The sequence below is a fragment of the Acinonyx jubatus genome, chromosome A1, assembly GCF_027475565.1.
Source record: "Acinonyx jubatus isolate Ajub_Pintada_27869175 chromosome A1, VMU_Ajub_asm_v1.0, whole genome shotgun sequence".
NCBI classification, from domain to species: domain Eukaryota; kingdom Metazoa; phylum Chordata; class Mammalia; order Carnivora; family Felidae; genus Acinonyx; species Acinonyx jubatus.
In genome coordinates, this window is record NC_069380.1 from 104586030 (window position 1) to 104613690 (window position 27661).

At 39.5% G+C, this 27661-nt stretch overlaps 1 protein-coding gene and 1 pseudogene across 1 annotated transcript in view; one reads left to right on the plus strand and one right to left on the minus strand.

The window, feature by feature from the left end:
* FBN2 (fibrillin 2) overlaps nt 1-27661 on the minus strand; it is a 254200-nt gene that overhangs the window by 37254 nt on the left and 189285 nt on the right. The window contains exons 33-47 of the mRNA XM_027076778.2: nt 25854-25976; nt 24077-24202; nt 18731-18853; nt 18058-18180; nt 12529-12690; nt 11721-11789; nt 11150-11275; nt 8787-8912; nt 8006-8158; nt 5608-5676; nt 4610-4735; nt 4301-4426; nt 3711-3836; nt 1766-1882; nt 55-183 (exon numbers count right to left, since the gene is read on the minus strand). Of these exons, the coding sequence (XP_026932579.1) occupies nt 55-183; nt 1766-1882; nt 3711-3836; nt 4301-4426; nt 4610-4735; nt 5608-5676; nt 8006-8158; nt 8787-8912; nt 11150-11275; nt 11721-11789; nt 12529-12690; nt 18058-18180; nt 18731-18853; nt 24077-24202; nt 25854-25976 (1824 nt within the window). The remainder of the gene's footprint in view (nt 1-54; nt 184-1765; nt 1883-3710; nt 3837-4300; nt 4427-4609; nt 4736-5607; nt 5677-8005; nt 8159-8786; nt 8913-11149; nt 11276-11720; nt 11790-12528; nt 12691-18057; nt 18181-18730; nt 18854-24076; nt 24203-25853; nt 25977-27661) is intronic.
* LOC128315095 (U6 snRNA-associated Sm-like protein LSm3) lies at nt 10063-10362 on the plus strand (annotated as a pseudogene).

The following is a 27661-nucleotide window of genomic DNA, read 5'->3' on the forward strand; positions in this document are numbered from 1 at the left end:
AGTCACATCCTTATTTAACAAAATACAAAGACTTTTTATTGTGTAGCTACTTACCTATACAGTTCTTGCCATCTGGAGTAAGTTCATAACCTTCATTACATAAACACTTGAAGGAGCCAATTTCATTAAAACACCGTCCATTTCTGCACACCTGACCAAAAAAGGAACTGCACTCATCTATGTCTGTAAGCAAATGAGAATTAGCTTTCAGAGAGAGCTCTTACATGCATATGATGTTACACGTTGCAATGTCAAAGCATACTCATTGGTATGCATTTACAAACATGCTTCATTACAATTCCTCATCAACACAGAGAAAAATGGCTCATATTATAAGGATCATGTGACTAAGACCATGTAGATCCCTACTATATCTCAACCATACTTTTTGATATTAATATAACAAATTTATAACCAGATAAAAACTGAAGGTTTACATGTAGTGAAGACTTCCATTCTTTTCAAATGAAAACTATTTCTTTTCCTGGAGACAAGAACGTATACAGATTTAACCTGACAGCCTAGTTTGCAGATGACTTTACCTGGAGATAAGCTGAGTATATTCAAAGGACAAATAATGGGGCATATTAAATACAGAAAAATACATTATAATAAAAATACTCTAGGACTGCTGACATGTGTTTTGCTGACAAAATGCAGGATCTGAAAGAAAAAACATCTTAAGTTTCAGTTCAGCTTAGGGCTGACTGCATTTGAGTACTTTTCTCAGTTGTCTGAAGGCTGTGCACTCTGATCAGAGGCATAGCAATGTGTCTTCAGCTCTCCCTGGTTGTACAAAGGATCTGAGAAACTAGAGACAAGAAGGTGGTACTTGAAACAATGTCCAATTAGCTCTAAATTTTGTTCACAATGGCAGAATTTTGAAAAAGAAAAAACAAACCAAAACAAAATTGAGAAGAGCGTGTTTTGGGGTAAATCAGAGGTGCATTTGAGCTGTGCTGATCCCATCATGGTAGAAAGCCGGAGACATTATAGGACCAGGTGAACAAAGACACATTAGTTGGGACGCACCAGCGCAGTGCCTGACACGTGATCAACATTTATTTGTCCTTTCTCTTGCTGTGTCCTCCACCAACTTCAGGAACCTCCCCTACTCACTGCCAACCCTTGTTTTAATCGTTGTCATTTAGGGGTAAACGATACAATCCTGTACCATGCAGAGCCGATACTTTTTAAGTTTCCACTGAAAATTTATAGTTGTTCAACAACTGAAATCAAATAGGTTTCTGAGGGCTGACCTGGACACCTAGCCACTGGCTCACCATTTCTGTGGGAAAAGGCATCTGTGGCTTCAAAAGCTGACAGAAAATTAAAAAAGTTTCAAGACACAACATGTTTTTAAGTTGGAGACTCTGTCAGTATTCGAATATAAATCAAGAATGCGTTGTTTGAAATACTTGGAATAACACTGGAGCAATGACAGGTCTATCTTCGATCCCATTTAAGGGGTAAAAATAACTTCAAACCATAGAGTAATCCCAGGAGATTTACTATCGTCTTCATGGCTTCCCCCCTGTATCAATGGATTGATTGACAGAAGTGCTGAACACAGCAGATCGTCCTGTGATTATTTAAGCCAATACTGTGACTTCAGTTCAGTAGAAATGAGTCAATGTTATTACAATACTTTTCGGCACCAATCTGCAACTTCAGGGATAAAAACATCTGATTTACTCTGGTTTTATTCCTTATTCCAGTATATTATATGGACATAAATAGAAGCAATAAAGGACTGAGAACTTACCCAGGCAATCATTATTATGAGTGAGTTCAAACCCTGGGTAGCAGAGACAGTTATAGGATCCAACCGTGTTTTTACAAGTCCCGTTTCCACACGGATGTCGCTCACACTCGTCAACATCTACAAAGAAACAGTGGCCCCAAGGAATTCAATTTTTTAACTAGAAAAACACAGCCTGTTAAAGATTTACATTTTTAAAAAGTACAGAGTCACTTATATTTTCCTCATTCAATACTTAGGAACCCCTATTTATTTTGGGAAAATGAGCATGAGGTGGAGAAAACTCTAAATTATAAAATTATAAGATGCGGTGCTGTTGAGTGATTTCTAGGCTCATATAGCTAAGCAGGCATCCCCTGAGTGCAGATGTTTTAACGAATGGGTTTGCTTGTCAACTTTGTAAGGAAACCAGTCTTCTGAAACCCTAAACAATTTGTTCTATTAAACATTATCAACACCACTCCCCCAGAAATTTACATACATTAATTTGATGAGCACAACACAGACAAATTTTAGTTTCCTAAATTTTATGAGTTAACAGAATCCACACTGAAGATGTCTATTATAACTCATTAGTATTAGCCTTCAAGAAATGGAATTTAAAAAAAACGTTTAGAAAGGACTCTTCCTAGAAGAGAACAGATTCCCTACACAATGAACTCCAGGCTGTGCGAACTCTTCTTCTATGCAAAAAAAAAAAAAAAGTAATGTTTCTTAGGAAGAAAGCTTTGTTGAAGAGCAGTATTATGAAGGAGTCTCACTGACTTTCATCATGAATGAATTATTAGAATCGAGGGCCTATTTTCTCCACATAAATCTCTGAATCAAATCTCAGGTATTTTTTAGCAAATCATGTTATCTCTCTTACAGAGTACAGCCAGGAGAAGCATGCGTGAGCAAGCATTCTCAGAAAGTTCATGCAAATAGGGCTAGATCCTCTATTTGTCTTTTGCACAGCATCTCCTAGACAGTTTTTTCCACCACCACGGCCCAAGTCCACAGGGGAGGTCATAGGAGGCAACGTTTTCCGGGCAGTCCTTGTTGTATGGATATGTCATAAAGGAAAGCAGTTCTATGGTGCTGAAATCTGACATTACTTTTCAGATAGGTAGTATCTTCAATACTAAAATAGTAGATGCATAACTTCAGCTTTTCCTAAACTCAGAATGTGCTAATTATACATAGCCAAGTTTTTAATGTAATTTTCCTCCTTCAAGTGCAAAGCAGGGAGAACTGTTTTGGCCGAGATAGAGCCCATTGTCGACATCAGATTAAAGGAGTTACACTGAGTTCCAAGGGTGGGCTCCATAAGGGCCAGCCAGCCTACCTGCCTTGGCAATCTCATCACCTGTCAGCTCAGCAAGTACTTACTGAACATTATTACTGCTCAGTTACCCATTACATTAGCTATGGGGACATTTTAGAGAGTTTTGCTACATTTCCTCCTAAAAATATTTTTTTAAGAGTTAAAACACAAAAGAAGCAGGTAAGTCCCATGTACTCAATGATTTTGGGAAAAGGTGTATAAGATGTGTGTATGTGTGCGTCTATATATTCATCTCAACCCTCTTGCTCCTACTACTATTACCACTCCCTTGCATTCTTGCAGCTGGAAAGGTTTTCTTAAATGGGACCAGAGAAGGGCAAAGGGCCACTGGGTACTGTGGGGACGTCCACATAACCTGGAGTGTCCCAGAGTACGTGGTAAAGTGTGTGAAAGGCATCTGGGCAAAAAGGCTGTGAACAGTGAGCCAGAGAACCAACTGTGGTGTGTCCCTGCTCGCAAATTTTACATTCAACGAAGGCATAAACGGTTTAACAAAGCTAACTTTTGGCCAAGACGGTTTCTGACAGAGACGTGGTAGTCAGTCACAGCAAGTGGCCGACCCATAGTCTCTTCTGGAGTCTCAGGTCGCTTCTCTCCTGGAACTCAGGTCCTCCCTCTTACCCATGCACATGGTCTGGTCCTGGGAAGCTTTAAAGCCATTGTGGCAGATGCACTGGTAACTTCCTTGCAAATCCACACACAGGCCATGACTGCAAACATTAGGAATTTCTAAACATTCGTTGCGATCTAAAACAAAAAATAAAACACATGTTAGACATATCTGATTTTTATTAAGATTCCTTCATTTTTTCACAGGCATGTTTCTACAGCCTGCTACTAATTATTACAGACAGGCTGAGAATGAACCATAACAACAGCTGAATCAAAAAAAAGCAAGGCTTTAAACTCTCCAAGACTTAAAAAAAAAATTAGGCAATTCTTACACGGTGATGGGTATCTCAGGGTTACTATTTCATTTTAGGTCTAATCTTTAGAAAATCCAATTGAAGAGATTTCTTTTACCTAACCAAAAACAAACAAACAAACAAAAAACTAAAATACATGGCAAAATAGTTCAATATGAATGAAAAGATTTACTTAGAAAATCATTTCAAAGTTATCTCCGAAAATATTTTTTGGTAGGAAAGCACGGACAACTGCTTAGTGCAGGGAACACAGAATGCTGGGCAAGGAGTCGGTCTCTCTCTCACCTACGCAGGCTCCGTTGGGGGACAGTTTGAAGCCCGCGGCACATTCGCAGCGGTAACTCCCGGGGCTGTTGAGGCAGTCTGCGTTCCGCTGGCACAGATTATCACCGTTGCTGCACTCGTCGATATCTGAAAGAGCAACAGTTCCATTTAAAGAACTTCCTCACTCCATTACTATGACATTCGCTTCACTAGTTTGGTGACCCGCTCTTCAGTACTGTAGAAGAAACCATAAAAATCGGAAAACCGTCCAAAAATCATTTATGTCTACCAAACTTTCCTGGCTAGGGGGTCATGCATCATTCAGATTACCTTCACAGACCAGGAGCAGGTCATTGTAACTGAAGCCCGTAGGGCATTCACAGCGGAAACTGCCAATCTGGTTGATGCACACGCCGTTGGCACAAATGCCTGGAATCTCTTTACATTCATCAATGTCTGAAAATGAACAGATTCGGTCAAATATACACGGCTCTGCTTAATGTATTTATCATAAAAACCTCTGATAATGTTATGGGTATGCTGGAATGAGAACACACACTGTCACAAAAATAAATTTTAACACTGATATGAATGATATCTGAATTTACAAAAGCATATAAGTATAACAGCCTATTTCCCTTTAAACAGTGTTGGTAAAATAAGTAGCTGATCAATATATCAGGTGATTTTACTGTCAATGTAGTAAATAAACTTCCTAGAGAATCAAACTTCAAGTTACGTTCCGGGCTCCCCTAACTGCTGCTACTCATGTAATGATGAAAGCTATGTGTCCTTAATTATCTGTACCTTGTTATAGACGTATTGATAATGGAGACTTAAAATTATATTGCTTACTTAGTCTTTGAGGAAGAAAAGCAGAATGAACAGAAAGTACATTCAGAAAAAATTAATGTGGATAATTAATAATTCTGCAAATTCCAAGGTACATCAGTAGAAAGGGACACTGCAAAAATACACCAAAAACATAAACATATACTTAAGGAAAAGAGAAACTGAAGGTTACGATATAGTGGATTGTTTAGAGTCTTCGTGGAAAGGAAAATTAAGGTTTCAGCTTGAAATGTATGAAATCTTGAGATAGTCCTGGAACTATTCTAACTCAATCACCAGGCTATGCGGACGGGATAAAACCATTATTAACACTTGGGTCGAGTCTGTAAACATGTTAGGTCTTTCTTGCCTAACTATATTAGATCAGAATCCAGATTATTATATTTCAAGGCACTTTAAACTTTAAAAACACTGAACAGACTTTCAAATAATGCTACCTGTAGGTATTAAAATAAACATAATCTGGAAGAACTTACCAACAGCTTTTCCAGTGTGAATGTCAAAGGTGAATCCAGGGATATTTCCACATATGGTCTTGAAGTCAGCTTTAAAATATAAATGAAACAAATGCACTCTTAAAATTCTCAAACTCATTTCAGGTAACATTTTACATATTATTGCTTGCACTGACAGATATATTTATATTACTCACAAACATACATTTTCAGTTATATTTACTCACTAACAGTACCAGTTTCTGCGAGAAGTAGATCTAGGCATTCTTTACCATTATTTTCATCATTAACTTTTTATTGCTCTTGTGTTACAAGGAAATCATTACAAGATTCAAAATATCTACTTTAGGCATTTAAATTCTTCTGTTCTTTGGAAATGCAGATCTTTAATAATGGTCCAGTTTATTCACACTGGAAAACCAGGTTAGGTTAGGAATTTAAAAAGGAATTAAAAATTGCACATAGGCAGAAGTGTGCAAAAAACAGTCTCACAGTGTGAAACAAACAATGAGAAATGAATGAGACATGAATTTTGTCTTATTTTTTTAAACATAAATGTCTTGTTAAAATATGAAATTTGAGGCATCAGAAACAACGCATCATAGAATAAAACAGAGACTATAACAGTTATTCCTACACATAATCCGCCAAACTAATAGAAATATAAAATTCTAATCTTTTTAAATGTCTTTTTTTTTTTAATTTATTTATTTAAGAGAGACAGAGACACAGAGATGGAGGGGCAGAGAGAGAGAATATCCCAAGCAGGCTCTGCACTGCTAGTGGGCCTGGAACCTACAAACCATGAGATCATGACCTGAGCTGAAATCAAGAGTTGGGTGCCTAACCAACTGAGCCACCCTGGCACCCCCCCAATTTTAATTTGCTAATTTCTACTCTCATCAGATTGCTTCTGATGCCCATGGTGACACATGTGAGTAAACCTCCTGAAAACCATACTAGGTAAAACACATACTGTATACTACCTACCAAGCGCTATCAAAGGAGGAACTCTAGGTTTCATCCACCAAAACTCACTGAGTATCCACATCACATACAGGGGCACACAATAAATAGATGCTCAATTCAATGGTGTCTAACTGCCTGCCAGTGCACCAATTATAATTTATATGCATCCTCTCATTTACTATAACCACATGAGTGAGTTACTGTCATTTTTAATTTATTATCTCTATTCTATATATGAGGAATCCATTTCACAAAGGAGAAAAGGATCTGCCGAAGGTCAGATAATAGCAGAGCTTCAATATAAATACAGACCTGTCTTCTTACACCTAAGCCTCACCCTATAACTTCCTCTTACAAAAAGTGGTATTTCATTTCCTAAATCAGTGATCTTCAACCTCGTGATGGGAGTTTTTAAATTAGAGAATTGTAAAAATGTTTCCATTTGTTTCTTTTGTTTTTGTTTTTGTTTTTTGGAGGAAACCTAAGGCAAGCGAGTTATGAACATCCATTTGCCCACTGATTTAGAGCTGCTGAGAAAGACTCCACAAGTCACTCTTCATCATTTTTCTCCTTACCTTCATTTCATCCCCACATTAATTATATCATTATATTAAATGGAACATTTAAATATATACATACCCTAAGCAATACCTGGCCACAAATGCAAAATCACTGTTTCTTATTTGTCCTATTGGTCCAAAGTTTAGTATCAACTATTAAACTAAACAGTATACAACTATTAAAAGTAACCATTCCTACATCACGAAAGAGCCTGAATAGGCAACAGTTTTAGGATATTTTTTTGGTTCTTGTAGCTATTCTCTTTTAGTTTTTCTTTCAAAAGAATCTGAGCTTCTGAGAAAAGTTTTACCACATGAAGACAAGTTTTATTTTCTGCCTAAAAATTTCAGATACATTTGGGGAAAAAACACATAAGAAACATGTTGGCAATAGGTTGCTTTCATGTACAGTTTGCTTGTCAAATCCTTTTTTTTTTTTTTTTTGCATATTTTCAAGACTGAAACTAAAACAATACTTAATGAATTTGATGGACTTGAAGTTACTGCAAGTTTTTAAATCAAAATATAATACCTTCCGGGTTGAGCACAATGACAAATAGTTGCTCAGTAAATATCTGCTTGATGAATAAATGAATAATCAACTAGTACAGTGTAAAATAATGAATTTAAGTGGACCGGGGCTGTAAATTTTAGCTGTTTAGCAGTAGAGCCTGTTTTCAACATCCCAGACTTCCCCTCAAAAGGTATGCCAGGAATCAGTATCTGAGCCCCAAGAAGGGCCGTTTGGGAGACTGGCTGTATGATGTTCCTGGACGTTCTCAGAACTAAACACGTGTGGTTTTAGTTCACATTTGCTTTTTACTACGTGGTCACATAGGTGTATGTGTCGCCGGCCTGGCCTCTGGCAGAAGCATGAGCTATGTGCTCACCTGTTCCTGGTGTTGGGCACGGCTCACAGGGTTTGTTCCACGCTTTGCCCACATTGTACGTGCAACAGCACATCCTCTTTGTCACATTAAAAGGCAATTCATTCTCACAAGTGGTTCCATTATAGCTCCGGTAGCAAAAGCTTTTTCTCATGTCTATGAGCAGAAAAACAAGCCAACCAGTCACAATCATAGCAGGAGGCAGCTAATAGTGGAGTCCACATACCTGGAGACACCAAACCTTCTTGATTAATAACTCCAGAATATTCCTCAGTCATTTGGAGGTATCTTAAAATAATTCTTTAAGTTGAATCTAAATCACTTCTAGGTTAACAGCTACGTCTCCTGTTTTCAAACAGGGGATTTCATTTATAATTTTCTTAGGAAAAAAATTAACAGGTATTTGTTTCTCTACTCAAAGGCATTTATTTAATTTTAAAAGTAACATATATTAAATACATATTTTATTTTAAACAATCTATTATTTGTAAAATAATGTTTACTTTACATGAATGGAAAACAAAAATTATTTAGGAACAGAAAATCCAAACATTTGATGACATGTTGTATATCAGACTTAAGCTTTTTAAAAGGTAACTATATAGTCCAAGTTCAAACACATAATACAGAGTCAGAAGTGTATAAGACTTTGAGATACTTCATAATTCATAAATACCTTCCAACCTTTCTGAACAATAATTCTGAGACACAAGTGCCTGAAATACAAGTGCTGGCTGGGAAGCTAACAACCGTGACCTAATTATTCTCTGAGACCATTACCTACCCATGCAGTTGTGGCCTCCATTGACCTGCATGTATTCAGGCGGGCAAATGCAGGTGTAATTGCCCAGCGTGTTGTAGCAGGTCCCAGGCCCACACACACCAGGATGTGCAAAACACTCATCAATATCTAGAGTGGGCAAGAATATCCATTAATTGATGAAGTTATTTTTCCATGAATTTATATTATTTAAACTACTAAGCAAAGTATATTGCCAATTCCCCAAATCCATATTTTTTAAAAAATTATAATTTAAAGCAATTATACTGAAAATACCCCCCAAATACGTATTTACATGGCAAAAAGCGTGTCTTTTTCAAAGAAAAAAAAAAACACCAGTGTTAAAAAACAAAGACGATCAACAGACATTTTTCTAAACTGGTAAAAATAATGTGAATGCTCCTATTTTTTCAAATAAAATTTTAAGTAAATTTTTTTTAATGTTTATTTATTTTTGAGACAGAGACAGAGCATGAATGGGGGAGTGTCAGAGAGAGAGGGAGACACACGATCTGAAGCAGGCTCCAGGCTCTAAGCTGTCAGCACAGAGCCTGATGCGGGGCTCGAACTCACGGACCGTGAGATCATGACCTGAGCCGAAGTCGGACGCTTAACTGACTCAGCCACCCAGGCACCCCTTAAGTGAAAGTTTTAAGTGAAATTCCATATTCTTCAAATGGAACTGCTTTAAAGCTTACTGTTCACTTACGTCATTTAAACTAGTACCAACTTTAAAATGAATGCAGTTAGGAAAGCCTTTATCTTTTTTTTTTAATAGGTGACCCACAGTGTCACATCAGTTTCAGCTGTACAACTGAGTGATCTGACAAGTTGATACATTATGCTATGTTCACTGCTACCATCTGTCCCATTACACTGTTATTACGATATCAGTGACTGTATTCCTTATGCTGTGGCTTTAACTCCCTTGACCTCTTCATCCTGAAACTGGAAGCCTGTATCTCCTTCTCCTCTTTACCTAATTTTGCCCATCTTCCCACTCCCCTGCCTTCTGGAAAACATCAGCTTGTTCTCTGGGTTTATAGGTCTGATTCTGAGGAGAGCCTTTATCTTTATAGCTCCTTTCAAGTGAGTACCCCATTCACGGATTCCAGAAGTATCACAGATGCTAGTTATTCTCTTTATTAAATCATCCTTCTTCAAGAAGCATTCACCTAACACGTTCTAAAACAAAGGTTACAGCATTTTCATATTTCTGGAGATGGGGAGAGACTCGTATACTCTGGTGAGAGGGGGGAGAGGGAACGTGGTTTGAAACATGGCAGACGACGTGGACCAGCAATGAACTACCAACACCATAGAAGAACCCCTGGGTCTCATCAGGCCCAGCCTCGATGAGCGAATTTATATGAAAATGAGAAACCAAAGAGAACTCCCACCCAGATTACATGCTCATGATCAGCACTTAAAAATGATATTGGGAGATGTGGAAGAAACTATGACTACTACAGAAATTGATAAGGAAACATACAAGATATATAAGTCAACAAAACGGAGTATTCCAACGCTCTTGGTCCGGGGAGTTGCACTAGTTGCCTCTCCATTAACAGTTGGCTGAAACAAAGCATTTATTGTGTATGGAATATAGGAGATGTTGTAGGACTGCCTCCTTAAATGTAATTTCTGACATTAAGAAATTTTTATTTTTTTCCAACCCTTTCAGTAAATGTAATCACCATGAAAAAAAGAAAGGTTATAATGGAAACACTTATATTACATGTTTAATGTTCATTTTTAGAAGCGCTCATTCATTCATTCTGCAAATAAACATGGAAATTCTATCTTAAGTCAGAGCTCGTAGCTACCAAGAGAACCAAGATGTGGGCCTCTGACCAAGAAGCTCCTAGTCCCGTGGGGAGAAGCCAGGCCCCTGAGAGGAAGATTACTGTGCCATGTGAGAAGGGATGAAATCGAAGCAAGAAAGGCATCAGCATCATCTTTGAATGTCTTCTTACTATGCCTTTTAACATTTAAAAATTAATGCAAAATAATAACTTAATAGTTGCCTTCAAGCTTACCTATTTTCTGTGTATAAAATATAACTCTTACCATCATTTGAACTAATAACTTACTTGATACGGAATGCTTTCATACTGATCCAGCTTTTGCCATTTATACTCAACTCATGCACTCAGAGAAAAATAATAGTAAATTATAGCAAATGAGCTGTAAATTAATTTATCTATCATCATCCAACTGAGCACCAATGATGTGAAAAGATGATAGCTATGGACCAGGCTAACAGATCCTTTGACAGAATCTGAGGATGGGCCCTTGTCTCCAAGCCTGACTGGTAATTTTATTCTAAAGAGCGCTATTAACGTTTAAGGGTCCGTGCAGCTCACCTTCACAGATGCGGGTTTCCTCGCTGAGGTAGTAACCCTGCGGGCACTCGCACTGGAAGCTCCCAAAAGTGTTGATGCAGTTTCCACCTTGGCAGAGACCTGGTAACTCCTGGCACTCATCAATATCTGTGGAAGGAGAGACAGCTCACTCACAACAAATACCACCATCGAGAACAAGAGTCACTTTTAGAACTCTCAAATGTGTGATACTGTAAGACCCGCAGACTTCCATGTGTCTGTGTGAATTCATACTTAAAGGATAGGATTCTTGTGACCGGGAGTGTTTTTTTTTTCCGGCTTTGTTGTGCAAATGTACTAAAATCTGAGAAGAGTGAGCAAAGCAAGCTGGGGATGACTGGACAGACAGGTTCTCTGCAGAGCAGGCAGATCACTGCCATGGCTCCTATCTTTCCGAGTGACAAGCGCTAATTCGGCATCTTGGTAACTGACTGCACATCTGTAATTTTGTAAAATATTCTCATTCAGATTGCTCCACACTGACCTTTCTACCAGCTTTTCTCTAAACTCTTTACCTTGTTTAAATCTGGGTGACAATGAGAGGTGCACTCACCTTCTAAGATGATTGTGATGGGGTTAGGTCTGAAGCCCTCTCCTCCGGGACACAGGGTGTAATATTCAGCTATAAAACACAGAAGAGAAGAGAGGTGAGATCGATGGTTCAAGTGGCTGAGACAATGAAGAGGCATCTTTCAGTTGCTGGGCTCAAAATACACATCCAAAGAGGGGTAAGCTGTATTTTCCTTAGTGCCTTTGCAAATATATTTTAAAAGTATATTACATTTTACTTGAATTACGGTCACTGCTTCAAAAATTACATACACAGAATAACTAAAACCATTTGTTTTTGATTAAAGAAAAAAAAACTTCAGCACAAACCATTTACATCACAACTTTTTTTGCTAGTAAAAACAAAAACAAAAACAAAACAAAACCCAGAAAGACTCAACAATTCGAAAGTTTCATCTGTGGCCCTATCAGAACAGGCATTTCAATGTCAGACATCATTTGACTGACCTCAGGAATACACCATGTCTAGGAACCCAAACTACCACCAACTCTGAGGTAGTCTCAGAAATGGGCTTTCTTTGTGATTACCACAGAGGACTGATAACATCACCATTCACAATGGATTGTGGTCAAAAAACTTTTTTTTATCATATCATGGAAAACGAAAAAAGAACAACTGTAATTCCTTTTATATAAAACTTTCTTGGCTGCTTTCAGCATAATCACTGAAATCAGTCCAAAGTCAAACTCGAATCCCTTGCCCCAGACCCCACCCCCAGCACAAGAATAAAATGGCAACGAGTCTTCAGCCGCCAGTTTGTTCCCTTCCTCTTCCCCAGCTCCATACTCACTGCTGTTGACAGGGGGGCACGTCTCACAGGGGTTGCCCCAGGCCTTTCCCAGGGAGCAGCAGCACGAGGAGCGACTGACGCCCACCCCAATCTCGGTGTTGCAGGACAGACTCCCATCTCCTCGAGGACCAAACTTCAGGTAGCAGTTGCCTACTCGGTTGTCTGTGGAGCAACACAGGAGCTTAAAACCGTCTGTGCCTTAGCAAGAATTCCTTTTCAGAGAGAGGTTGCACAAATGACAAAGTTCAAATTTCACACATTCATTTTAATCTCTAGCACAAAGCAATCTCTAGCTTTAAACCTTTCCAAGATTGCATAGTAGGAATGAAATTATGACCGACTTTCCTAGGTTCAGAAATCCATACACATCGCTGACAAACAAAATTGTGAGAAATTGTTCAACTGGGACCTTCTCAATCTTCACTAGTCTGCATGCAAGAAAATTTTGCTATAATCAATTGATATGAATCATAAGTTTATCAATAATGGAAATAAAATCCCGGAGAAGTCAATCAAAACCTACGTATCCGATCAAAGAAATGTCGATAACTCCATCTCCTTCTTCTCTCCATTATCTGGTTTCATCTTAGTTTGCACAGAGAACACTGAGAGTTTGGGGAAAGACACTCAGTAACAAGTTTAGAGAGGATACTTAAGACATCAAAGAATCTCAGTCTTCCTCTTTTTCTAATCCATAATTATCATCTAGATCATTAGTTCCATCACTTTAAATACTGTGTTTTTGCTGAGAACTCTCAAATTTACAGTTCTTTCATCACCCCCCCCTCCTAGAACCTTACATCATTCTGTCAGCTGCCACCTTGATTTTTCAACCTCAGATAGCTAATAGTTAAAGTTAACACATCTAAAACCAAACTCTTGATTTCCTTCCACCACAGACAAAATCAACTCTATTCCTCTCTGTATCTTCCCCAATAAACACCAGGTCCCTCATTTTTTTCAGTTGCTCAAGCCCTAAACCTTGGAGTCAGTCTTTGACTCTTACTCATCTCTTATTCAACCCAGTAATAAGGTCTGTCACTTCTTTTTAATTTTTTCATGTTTTTTATTTATTCTTGAGACACAGAGCATGAGCAGGGGAGGGGCAGAGAGAGAGAGAGGGAGACACAGAATCCGAAGCAGGCTCCAGGCTCTGAGCTGTCAGCACAGAGTCCGATGTGGGGCTCAAATTCACAGAGTGTGAGATCACGACCTGAGCTGAAGTCAGATGCCCAAATGACTGAGCCACCCAGGCACCCCTAAAGTCTGTCACTTCTACCTTCAAAATCTGTCTGGAGTCTGACTACTCACTACTGCCTCCATCTCTACAACTTGAACCAAGCCACCACCACCGCTCCTCGACCACTGCAAAGGTCTCCTATGTCAATGTCATCTCTTGATTTCAGTCCTTGACCCAACGACGGTCCACTTTCCCCACCATACCCAGAGTAACCCTTCAGAAGGACTTCCGATGGCTCCCCTTCTCAATCAGCATAATCTCACGTCCTTACCATGGTCTACGATGTAGATTTCATCCCTGGCTGCCCACGAGAGTCACTTGGGCAGCCTCATATCATTTATTTTTATTTTTCTCATTTTGTTGTTGCTGAATCAGGTGCGGAGATACCAGCTAACTCATGGTTCTGCTCTTACTAGGTTTGCATTCATTCATCCCTCCCATTCTCTTTTATCCTTCTTTTCCACTCCCCTTCCACATCCCCTACTCAGCCATCTGACTGTGTTTAATGGTATCTCTTTGTCTGAGTTCTTGCAAAGGGAGTACTTTTGTTTCCTTGAGCACATCTTAAATTTACACAAATGGTATTTTGTCACAGATTTCATTCCATTTTTATTACATTCAATCTGTCAACTCTAGGGTGTTCAAGTGTCATTTTTAAAAAATCTATCTACTCTTCAGAAATGGTTTCTAGGTCCCTGCTACCACAAGTACTGTGGCAGTGAACATGTTTACCCAGGTCTCTGGATGGGCCTCTGAGTTACTTTCATTGCTGTCTTAGCACCAGGAGACAAATTGCTGGTTCACAGTGTTTCCATGTTCTAAGCCTTCAGTATCAGGAACAGAGTCACTGTCATTTGCCATCTGTATCTTTCAATTTTTTTTAAACTTTTTTAATGTTTTTATTTATTTTTGAGACAGAGACAGAAGCAGGGGAGGGGCAGAGAGAGAGGGAAACACAGAATCCGAAGCAGGCTCCAGGCTCCGAGCGGCCAGCACAGAGCCGATGCGGGGCTCAAACTCACAGACTGTGAGATCATGACCTGAGCTGAAGTCGGACACCCAACCGACTGAGCCACCAGGTGCCCCAAGCATCTTTCAACTTTCTACAAGTAACTTTGAAAATAATGTACAGAAAAAAAGGCACAGTGGAACAACTTGACCAGAAATTCTAATAAGAATTTAATCCTCTCTAACTCAAATTTTTATTCCATATTTTCTTGGTTTTGGAAAGATGTATGCCTGAAACGGTCCTGTGAATGCAACTAACTGCCCACTGGCTGCCATGCATGAACCTGTAACAAATCCATTTTGTAAAAACTGATTCCACATTTCAAACACATCTGTAATAGCTTCTAGCTTATCATTACTTCTTGTTCTTCTTTTCCTTGCATCATTTAAAACACAATGCCTGAAGACACTTTTGAAAACTGGGACAGCTCCTTTTTCTGATGAGGAAAGGACAGCTCATTTCTTTGCTCCACAAATAAAAACATTTTCATTTTCAGATTTATTAACACCAGCTAGAGTAGTCAATCCAATGATTTTTATTTCTACATACTGTATTTCAATATCCTTTGTCGAAACACCTGCATTCATTGTTAGTCCCCTTAAGAACCAAATCAATTAAACTTGGTGTCTAAAAGAATATAGGGACCTTGGATGATTCAGGTACTTGTAAAATGTGGCATGCTGAAGTTTTCCCTATTGACTAAGACATGAGAATAGTATATTTCTTCTATCTAAAAATATCTATTACTCACTCTTTTGATTCCTGAACTGGAAAAAAATCTCATCTAGGATATGAGCCTCTGAAGACTCACAGCCTAGCATTTTGCTTCTATGATCAATTTCACCATCACCTTTGGAATCTAGACTGTAATCTGTGTTGTATTCATAACTGATCCACCTGACAGTTGGGAAACATTTTCCACATTCAATTTTCTTCTCTTTGTCATAAAGTGAAACACTTAATCAACTCTCAACTGTGTTCAATACATGCTTCAAGAAGATTCCAAATAGAGTGTCTCTAGCTTTCTTTTATACCTTCTCAAAAGATAATGCCATCCCCTGGGCAACACAGTAAGAAAATTGGAGGAGTGTTTGACGTTTTATTTCACTATTGTGTCAATCCTTCTAGGTGATGGCATGGTTATCACTTTAGTGTAAATTCATCTTTGTTTTGAGCATCACTGCACCTAACTGATGAGTAATGATGAAATAAAACCTAAAATAATAAAATGGCAAAACATTTTAAGACAAAGGAAAAATAAGATCACTAATATCTCATAATGTATCTTAGACTTACAAGAGGGTCCAATGGACCATTATGGTACTTGTGAGACAGAATGAGTCTCTGTTCTTTGGAAGACCTCTAAGAAAAAAAATAAGGCCATGAAGCATCAATCCATACAAAGAGTTAGAAACTGCTCTAAAAACAAAATTAAAATCTAAGTTGATTATATCTGGAGGGTTAATCTGGATGCTGTTATTCAAAAAAATTCTCTGCAAGGATACCTTGGTCTCCACTTCTAACAGTAGAACAGAAGGCTCCTTACGGTCCATGTTCCTGCCAACACTTTATATTATCCAAGTTTCCAAAGTTTTGCCAGTCTTACCAAGTTAGAGTTACATAATTGTTTTGATTTTTTTTCTTATTACTAATGGTTTTGGGCATTTGCTTATGTTTGTTCACTTTTGAAGCCCTCTCTTTTTAAGTTTATTTATTTTTGAGAGAGAGAATGAGAGAGAGAGAGAGAGAGAGAGAGAGAGAGAGGAGGGGGCAGAGAGAGGAGGGAGGGAGGGAGGGAGAGAGGGAGAGAGAGAATCCCAGGCATGCTCTGTGCTGTCAGTGTGGAGTCCAAAGCAGGGCTCGAACCCATGAACTGTGAGATCATGATCTAAGCTGAAATCAAGAGTCAGACACCTGACCCACTGAGCCACCCAGGCACCCCTGGAGTTCTCCTTTTATCAGTTGCCTGTTCATAGCCTTTGTTCCAACAAAGCTTTTAAGCAATACTGAGTCCCCAGTGACTCAATTTCTGGGCATGAAGCACCATCGTCATATTTTTAAGGTTCCAAATGGGATGTTACTCTGCAGCTAGGGATGAGAGCCACTTTGTGATCTGGGCTATTGCTTCTTCTCTGACTCCTGTCCTCAAACTGTGCCCACGCTCATCCCCACTCACCCTCCTCTTACTATATACACCCTGCTGCTATGTCTCCAATGCCAGCACTGCCCTCCCACAGCCCTGTGCACCGGCTGTTCCTGTCCTTCGGAGGCTTCTCCTCTCCAAGCTGCAACTGGCTTGCTCCTTCCTTCATGGATCTGCCCCATCCCAACATAACACAACCCTTCTTCTCCAACAGCCACCAGTGTCAGGAAGTGCTTCTGCTTTTATCTGTCTCCCTGGCACAAGGACATTAACACAAGAGCAGAGAACATGCTCACTCTGTTCGTGTTGTAGTTCTAGCAGCTGGAATAGAGGCACTCAATATTTATTAAATGAATGACTTTGAATTAAAACGTCAGAACTTGGGGTATCCATAAATCATAACTAAATGATTATGTATAATCATTTGACACTGAAAACAGCAGGTAGACTTCTACTAAAGCAAGGACTTAGCCTTTTTCTTTGGTATTCTCTCAGGAAATTCCCCAGATCATTTACTCCTCTAGGTAAATGTTCACTGAGATGCTGAAATAGAGCAGGCAGCAAAAGGTGGACAATTATCTTCTGATCAGAGATGTCATGAAAGTTGATGAGAGATTCAGAAACCTTCGTGACTGCCTTCCTTCCTTCCCTTCAACCTGCTTTACTCCAGTGGTGGTGCTCATGACATCCAGCTCCAACTCCTCTCTTCTCTTCACTTCATTTATTTCCTTTCATGGCCCTTCTCATGGGAAGGAGAAACAGAGATTCCAATGACTCTGCCCTTTGTCCTGGCTAATGCACTGGACAGTGAGCCAGGCAACTCTCAACACTGCCTCAGCTCTGCCCTTCCAAGCCCTGAGATCCCAAGGAAGTTATTGCACCTCCTGGGGTCCTGGTTCTCAAGTCTGTGAAAGCAGGAGGAGGTTGGAGCAGGTAGCTCAAAAATTCCTGTTTCAAAAATACTATTGGAAGATAAACACGACAAAAGTGACCTTATCTATTGGTAACCTGGAGTTTCTTAATGGACTCTTTTGTTTTCAAACTAATTGTAGCAAGTACTCATCACAGTGCACTACCAAGAAAGTCTGAGTATTTAACTCTGTATAATTCTGTTTGTTTCGTATCTCCTTCACTTACCAACACAACCCACACCAGTGGGGTTCAGCTGGAAATCAGGGGGGCAGTTACACTCGTAGCGACCAGGAGTGTTGACACACAGGCCGTTGACGCAGTTTATGGGATCTGCACATTCATCAATATCTAGGAAAAGCATTTAAAATGTCCACATTAGCATCTTTACTTTCTCTGTGCATGCTTCTATTTCAAAGAATTTGGTGGAATCATTGCAAATTATTAAAGATCTTTGGGAAAGCCTCAGCACAATGAAATACAGATCAAATCCTTGTATATACCTACAACATGTAATACCAACCACACGATATTCATAACAGTATCATTTAATATCTTAATATCTTGAATAATAATTAAATGTTGGAATTCTGAAGAAGAAAAAAACACATTACCATCTGCTTCACTAAAATTACATATGTATATGTATATACATACACACATTTATACAAAGAAAGTTTCCTAGTTTCATGTCAGATATTTAATATTAAGTTGCTTATATTAAAAATGTATCAATTCCATAGTTAAAAATAAATGTGTCATAATGTAAATTTATTTTTCCAAAAGCTGCATAACACAAGGTATATAGAAAGCTAAGCAGAAACTTCAGGAATTTGTATACTTAGCACAAAACATTCATCTCAACTAATCCGAACGCAATCAAGCCCTTAGCTTGCAGTACCTGTACAGTTTCCTCCGGTTCTGTCCAATTCATAACCATCATCACAGATACAATGAAACATTCCAGGCAAATTATTACATGTTCCAAACACACAAATATTTTGGAAGGAGCATTCATCAATATCTGAAGATAAAAAAACAGTAGTCTCTCATTTACAAAGACATTTTGATTTAATGTACATAATGTTAATAAATTTTTCTGTCTCCCTAGATGTTGTTTTGCAGTAAAAAATTTTCTGTTTTTGACTCGGTAGACCACATAAATGGCCAACGACTAATGTTTATCTATGGAACCAAGACCAAAAAGAAATATTTTATCTTACTGAGCATTTTAGCTATTTTGGGTTATAATATACTTAAAAAAGAAGAGTTGGCCTGAGTCATAAAAATAAACTACATACAAACATGTCAAAGGATTGTAAAAAATTAAACATAAAAACAAATTCCAACATTTTAATAATTTAATACAGAGATGTTTTATAAACATCCACAACATACAAAGTATATAACATAATATTTTAAATTTAAAGATATCATTTAAAGTATTCAAGTTTAACTTCTTAAAAACTTTTATTATCCTGTCATCTAATCTGTTATCATAAACTCAGTGTTAGCCAGGGAAATATTTTTTTTCTAATAGACTGTATTAAGATCACCCATTGTCCTACATTCTCACAAATTTCATTAAAATGTCTCCATTGAAGTCATAAATTTATGAAACTCTTCCATGAAGCTTTAACTCAAAGTCAAAAAAGAAGTCACCCTTCCTCATTCATATGAAAATGAAGGCATGTATGTGTGTGTACAGCTGTAGAAATATTCTGTATTTCTACTCCTAGGAAAAGGTTGGACATTTTTGTACACAAATGACTTCATATTCTGAGAATGTAAAGCAGGTATGTCATTCTAGGCTAGACTAGACCAGTCATGCTAACATGAGGTCGAGAGACAGACCTTAAGTTAAAAAAGGTCTGCTGGTCATTCCTGATAGTTAAAAAATGGTAAGTTTTAACTATATTAGATTTCAAGTTTTGTTCAAACTGTATTTAAAAGATCAACTGACATATAGGGGCACCTGGGTGGCTCAGCTGGTTAAGCAGCCGACTCTTGGTGTCGGCTCAGTTCGTGATCTCACAGTTCGTGAGTTGGAGCCCCACACTGGGCTCTGTGCACAAGGAATGGAGCCTGCTTTGAAACCTGTCTCCCTTTCTCTGCCCCTCCCCCACCTGTGCACTCATGCTCTCTGGTGTGTGTACCGTCTCAAAATACATGTTAAAAAATTTGTAAAGACCAAATGGCATATAAATGTGTCTTTTCTTGTGTTGAGGCTATAAACAAAGTTACTCTCTTTACACAAATGAATAAAAAAGACTCATTTAACTAGTTGATAACTGAACTGTGTTCCTCTAGAAATGAAAATGGAATTGTATTGTCAGCCCTCTTCAGATTCATTTGACTTTTAAATGGCCTTTATTAGAAATAACTTCCATTTAACTAATGTAATAATTGTGTGATACTTACATTCACCCAAGTGAAAAATAAGGTATTTTAGAAAACTGCCTTTTTTTAAAATTAAAGCATACTCAAATGTCAACAATACAGAAAAGTTCTAGTAGCAAATCAGGAGGACAGAAACAACACAGAAAATAAAGCAGCAAAAGCAGAAAATCACTCAGAAATCCATCCACCCAGAATTATGATTGATCAATATTATTCCAAATACTTCTCTATGCATATTCACAGACTGAAGCTGAGTTTCTATGCATAAGATCAATTTGTACATATCTTGACAGTTCCTCAAATACTTTCCAATGTTAAGAATTGTTGAAACACACTAAAAATTGATCCTCTTTTCCCTTTATGTTAAATTTCAAATATAGTTTCTAAACAGTATTAATGGATTCCGTGCTAGGAATGGTAAGAAAATGAGCATCTGCATTCGCTTCCAACTCATTTTTGTTATTTCTGTAACTTTCACTTTTTAAATGTTTATGGCATTTACCATAATCTCTGAAGTAATTAGTATTGATTCTTAATGGAGTAAGGTTTTCACTGCAACTCTTACATTTATTTCTCAATTGATGGTGTTGCATTGCTGATAAGGTCCCCCCCCCCCAAAGAAGGGAGGGCCCACAGGTGTTTTCTCTCTACATTAATTTCCTATGTGACAATATGCCCCGTGACTTTATAACTGACTGACTGCTGACGTGGAATATCCTCCAGTCACATGTGACCTCAGAACTCTGTGGACATTGTTCTCACGTCTTTCAGTATCAAATGATTCTGTTTTGTTCCTGACTTTCCTTTTCTGTCTAGAGCCTGAAGGTTCCTTATCCTTCTCTAAAACTTAAGTCAACCAAAGTAATAAGGCTAAGTCCTTTCTTCCATCTCAAGAAAATGTGTGGCTGTTTGGTACTGTTCTCTATTTATTTTGAGCTCTCTACCTCCTGGACACCAATTATACTTGTTTATGGCCCTGGTCTTTTCTCGAATCACATTAACGTCTTCCTCCTTTCATGTTCCTATGTTTTTGTTCGCCTATTTTTGCCCATTCTCTATGCTAGTAGTAATTATGCTTTCATCTCAACCTTTTCTGTTCTCTGACATCTCTATTCACTAGTTCCCCAATTTTGCTGTGGTGGTACCCGCTTCTTTTGTTTCCCATACTTCTGCACTTTCCTTTTGTCTTCTCTTATTTTTATAATCTCTTCAAATGTCGGGCGCCTGGGTGGCTCAGTTGGTTGAGCATCTGACTTTGGCTCAGGTCATGATCTCATGGTTTGTGAGTTCTAGCCCCATGTTGGGCTCTGTACTGACAGCTCAGAGCCTGGAGCCTGCTTCAGATTCTGTCCCCCCCTTTCCCTCTGCCCACCCACCACCGCCCCGCTCACACTCTGTCTCTCTCAAAAGTAAATAAACATTAAAAAAAATTCATAATCTCTTCAAACGTGTTCACACATATTTGTGCTCGTATCAAGGTCGTCCGTGGCACAAGGCACCTGTGGGAAATGTGCTTTCTTTCCCCGGGTAGTGTTCTTCGACTCTGGGTTGGTTCTTTACCTTTTGTGTGTTCTTTCACTGTTCTTCCACAGGATGCCTGCGTAGTTCATATCACGTATTTTCAAACCGTGTATGCACTGCTTGGTCAGCTCTTCTAGGAGTTTTATATACTAATACACTTTAGATGGAGTATTTTGATATCCCCTCCCCATCTTTATCTGGGCATTATTTGGAAGACAGGCTGGGGCACAAGTTTCATTGGAGCTGCTATTCTGTTAGCCCAAACTTTCCTAAGGCGGAACAGGAGTGGGGACAAAAATGAGAAGAGCTGCCCTGGGCTCTATGTGCCCTCTGCTAATGAACCTGGCCTCTGCTCTGTCTTCACACACGATACCAAATGGTGTGCATCCATGTTTACTCCACTGACAGAATCCTAAGCTGTTCCTGAGGAGCTTTCTCCAGGTTTTATATTCTCCCATTTTGGTGGAGAATACTGAGAAAGGGCCAACTGTCCCCAAGTGCTTGGACTCTACAGAAATTCTGAGACTGGGAATTGTTCTGTGGTGAGAAGTAGATGCTGAGGAGAAAATAGTGATCAGAGGGTCCCTTCAGAGCGGCATATATTTATAATCAAATAAGAAGACCTGAATAAATTAAATTACTAAATTCAGGAGAAACTGTGCAGATGAGACAGATGTTAGAGACAGGGATAAGACAACTTCAAGGAGAAACAGGCAGAACCATGGAATAACATTTTTGGGATCTCAAAACCTGGCGCTTAGCAAAGAGGAGCAGGGTGTCACCGAAGATGAACTCCTTGTGAGCCACTCTCCTTGCCCTGGCAGCTGGCATTTCCCTCCCTGGCCATGACGGACCGTGAAAAACCGACACGTGAGGGAAGGGCAGTAAATACACAGTGTCCAGCCTCACCTCAGGGAAGCTCTAAAAGGGCGAAGGCCACAGATAAAGGACAAGAATTATGAAGGAGGAAATTATTACACACAAAGAATTGATTTTTGAAATTTTCTGTTAGCAAAGTATCTGGCTACTGCTCACTTGTTCCTTTTCCCACCAACTCTTGTCAAGTGGAGGTGAGTAATAAATCATGTAATCCCAGAACCACACTGACTCACATTTTCTACTAATTGGCTTTGGTACTTACAAGAAACCAGGACTGGGAGTGGGGGGGGGGGACTCAATCTACAGTGGCCTTGTATGAAATGCATTAGACTCTGCTCAATCTAACAGGTCAACACGGAAGCATGAATGCTTTCAGTTTGTACGATCTTCCCCAGGGGGTAGTCTTCGTTCTCTTGTTCCGAGTCTCTGAAAATTGGTGGACATTTATGGAAAATGCAGTGACCTTTTAGGCACACCTTCTTTCCTTAGCACCACTTCAGGTAGTGAGGCAGAGACAGGCTCTAATGGAGCCATTTCTAGATGGTATAATTGGGTTTTGTTTGGTTGCTACTGGTGAGGGTGTGTGTGTGTGTGGATTTGCTATTTCTTATTTCTGGTCATTTGATTAGACACGAGTGTAGTGAAAAACTGTAATCTGGTTTCCTTTTATAATCTTTGCCCAGCACTTAGCCTGAGTTACTTTGTTAAGCGTTTTCTACCAATCACTAATTTTCCTAAGCCTTCTGATTCACTCATTGTTTTTCATCTTCTTCCTCTCCTCACGTGTATTTTCATGTACTCCAAAAGAACACAGTGACAGCCCAAAACTATACATACAGTGAACTAATTTCAGCCTCCAATTTAAGAGAAAATCCAAATTCTTTTTCTTGGAGAGCGATCACACTAGTCCCCAGTCTCATTTCTAGGAAAGGGGGATGATGTCATCACGAGGGGAAGGACACGTTGCTCTCAGGCAAAAGGTACAGGCCTTGAGGCATCCCTGAGGAGGCCTTCCAGTCCCAGACATACAGACAGCAGCCTGAAACATGAAGGTAAATGCCCAAAAGGAGCTACTGCGGTTTTGACAAACATTAAATAGCAGTGACTGGGGTAGATAGATCATATTTTTAAAAAGCTGAATAGTTTTTCCACATGTCATTCATTTAGTAATAAAAAAAAAGAAATGGTTAAAAGGAAAAAAAAAAAAAAAAGGAACTAGCCAAACTTCCAAGTGTTGGCTCTCGGCCAGGAAAACTTCATAAGAGATGAAAGCCGCCTTCATCATTATTCATTCGGCAAAATAATCCATGCTTAAACGAATGACTTTTATATGTGCAGCATGTGCTGTGTATTCTGCTTCCAGGTGGGGCCCGCTCCAGCCCTTTCTGCGGTTTCATGTGCTGTAGTTGATCCAACTTGGAAATGAGTTGGAATCGCAGTGACCCACCTTGGCAGGACCTGCTGTCAGAGGCTGGAGTGAAGCCCATCTCACACTCGCAGCGATATGCACCCGGGACGTTGAGGCACTGTCCGTTTTCACAGAGATTTATGTTTTCTGCGCACTCATCGACATCTGTGGGAGAAGCAAATTACATCTCTATTAAGTTCCCGAGGTCTTGACATGGTTTTTCCCGGCTAAGTCCGTTTTGCTGGCTTCAGCAGGTGCTCGTTAACAGGAGAGGACACTTAATCACATTCACCTAAACAAGGGTAAGACTTGGTAACAGAGCTGCTGCACCTACACTCTAACATTCAATCACCCCATCTTTAACAGGAAGGAGGCAGGTAATGCCAACGTGATGCATCAGTATGACACCGACATCACTGACAGATGACCAAGAACATTGAAATGAACCCTGAAGTGGTATCTATTCTAACATTATGTTTTCAAGTAAATGAACTTGGTTTTTCCACTAGATCAAGTATGTTTCAAGCACAGAAGGGCTGTTCAAGTAGCATGAGGACAGTGTCTTTCTTGTCACCACGATTATATTCAATACTTCTGTCTTAATTATGCAAATGGACATTATTCATAGACCCGAAAGCCATTTATTTAATTCTATAAAATGGAAAAAGGGGGGCAGGGCAGAAAGCAATGTTGACCGAGGGCCTCATATCTGGCAGGTAGCTGCTGGCTGCCTGCCTCACATGCTTTCCTTCAGTACGCCAATTCTGTGCAGGTCAGAAGAGGAATAACCTGAGACTAGGAGAGGCCAGCCGCAGGGTGGGAGCCCAGGGGAGCCAATCTGTCCCCGACCCTGACACCAAAGCCAGGCCCCTTCCTTCATCCCCCGGTGCAGAGAAATGTTCAGAAAGGTGCAATAAGCCAAGGTTTAAAGGATTAAAGCCTTAAAGATGACATAAGTGTGTTTTCTTAAAGCAACGGAAAATGATAAGTCTGTGTTCTCAATGTCGATAATTAGAAACAAGAAAAAAGCTAGAAGTCTTTTAATGTGGGGCTTAAAGTGTGCACTGACATTCAGCTGAGGAACACTGATGTCCGCAAACCTGTCTCCTACTTTATGTCCATCAAGACAAAGCAGTCATTCACAGGAGTTTAAGTGGGTGCTATATTCTCAAGGGATCCATAATGAACAGCAGCTAAACAGCAGGTAAGGTTTACTGAGCTCTTACGAGGTGTTTTTCTAAATCCTTGACTTGTGTTAACTTCATTTCTTCCTTTCAATACCATGTGGCGATCGGAGATTCTGACAAGCACGTGAAATAGCCGTCATTGGCTGGACATAATGCTGTATCTTAAGATGCTGAACAGTTTTCCCACATGTCATTCATTTAGCGAAAACAAATAACAAAAAACAATGGTCCTATTATGGTTACTGCGGCTGTTTGAAAATGGGGAAATTAAGGCCACACAGGTTCCATGATTTACTTACGGCGACAAAAACAGTAAGCAGCACAGGTGAAATCTGATTCCAAGGGGTCGGATTCAGAGACAGCTTGGATTTCTGACTACTGTGTAAATTGACGACTACAATAAATTAATAGTCATTAATAGTATATGATAGTAATAAACGGAATTATCGAAAAACTGTTCTGGCCTTGGTGTCAAGTGTAAGACAAAGATACACATTCACCTGTACGTCAGATGTAAAAACAGACAGGGAATTTCGGCCCCCTTTAACTATACTTTCCTTCAAATATGGCAAGCTTATGGAACGTTCCATGAAAATTCTGCCAGGACCCACCTCAGGATTCTTACCCACCTGAACAGGTAAAGCCGTCTCCAGTGAACCCTTCAGAGCAGGCACATCGGTAGGAGCCTGGGGTGTTAACACACTGCGCATTGATGCTACACTGGTGGGTTCCGTTCGAACATTCGTCCAGATCTGCGTGTGCCGAGGGAACAGAGCAACAGAGTTCAGAAATGCAACTGAAACGTCTAAACATGTGGAACGATTTTCACTCGTCTTAATTTAAATGTAAAGTGGACACATGTGATTTGTTTCTGCTTACCTGGAAGGTCACAGTTCTAATTCTCTAAGAGCTCAGACCCACAATCCAAAATGTTTGTTCTACGAACAGAGGCTAAAATGACTAATAAAAGCATTTGTGAGATACCCAATAAGCTAGAATTTTAATGGCTAAAAGGAAAACCAGTGCTAGATTTCTCTCGGACTCCACTGGGGACAGACGTGATTGCTGGCTTCTTTATCATGAAAAACAGATCAATTTCTAAACTCAATTACTGAATTTCGAGTGGGAAAATTGGCATAGAGTTTTCCAGTTCCTTTTACAGATGAGGAAACGAAGGTCAGATTCTTGATCTCACGGAGCCTAGTCTAGTAGAAATGACAAATGCTACAGTTAATCATCCGACTCTCCATTTCGGCTAGGTCACCATCTCACAGTTTGTGAGACTGAACCCTGCACTGAGCTCTGTGCTGACAGTGCAGAGCCTACTTACTTGGGATTCTCTCTCTCTCCCTCTCTCTCCGCCCCTCCCCCACTCACGTGTGCGCACATTCTCTCCTTCTCTCTCAAAATACATAAACATTAAGAAACAACAGACACAGGAAATTAAATTACATTAAATATGTTCTAGGTGACACGAAGAAATGTTACAAAGTGCAAGGAGAAAATAAAAGGGGCATCTAATTTGGATTGTAGGAACAAAGAAGGTCCCATTGAAGAGTTTTTGGTTAACTTCAAGCCTGAATGATGAGTCAGAGTCAGCCTGCTGCACAGAAGTAGGGAAAAGTATTCCTTACAAAGGGAACAGCACTTATAAAGATGCTGAGGAGGAAAAGAACTTAATGTGATTAAAAAAAAATTAGAGAAAGGAAGCCAGAGTGACAAAGCACAAGGCAGGAGGTAGGCTGATGGAAGATGAAGCTCGAGAGGTACGGGGAAGATGCTGTAGGGTCCTGTAAACCATGGGAAGGAAGCCAGAGTTTGTCCTAAATTCAATGATTAAAATGACAATTGGAGAGGCGGGTGGCTCAGTCAATTGAGTGTCTGACTCTTGGTTTGGGCTCAGGTCATGATCTCCCAGTTCATGAGTTTAAGCCCTGTGTCAGGTTCTGTGCTGACAGCGTTGAGCCTGCCTGGGATTCTCTACCTCCCTCTTTCTCTCTGCCCCTCCCCTGCTTCCTCTCTCTCTCTCTTTCTCTTTCTCTCAAAATAAATAAAAACTTTAAAAAAAATGACAATTTTAAAGAGATCATATCCATGGTTTATAAGGTCTTTCTGGCTACTATGTGGAGAATGGATTACGGGCCCAGCAAGCGAATGAATGAGCAGACATAAGAACAGCTTCTTTTGGCATCCAGGAGAGAGACAGACAGACAGACAGAGACAGAGGAAGGGAGGGTAGGGGGATGACTGAGATGGAGATGGAAAGAAGATAATGAATTTGGATGATATTCTGGAGTAGAAGTAGCAGTTAAATCTTCTGTATTTTGCAATAGTTGGCCAGAGTGATGGACGGACAAGCACAAAATATGGAGGCTACAAGAGAGAGAGCCAGTAGCCAACGGGGCTAGAAAACAGGCATGGGGATATGGCTGAAAGA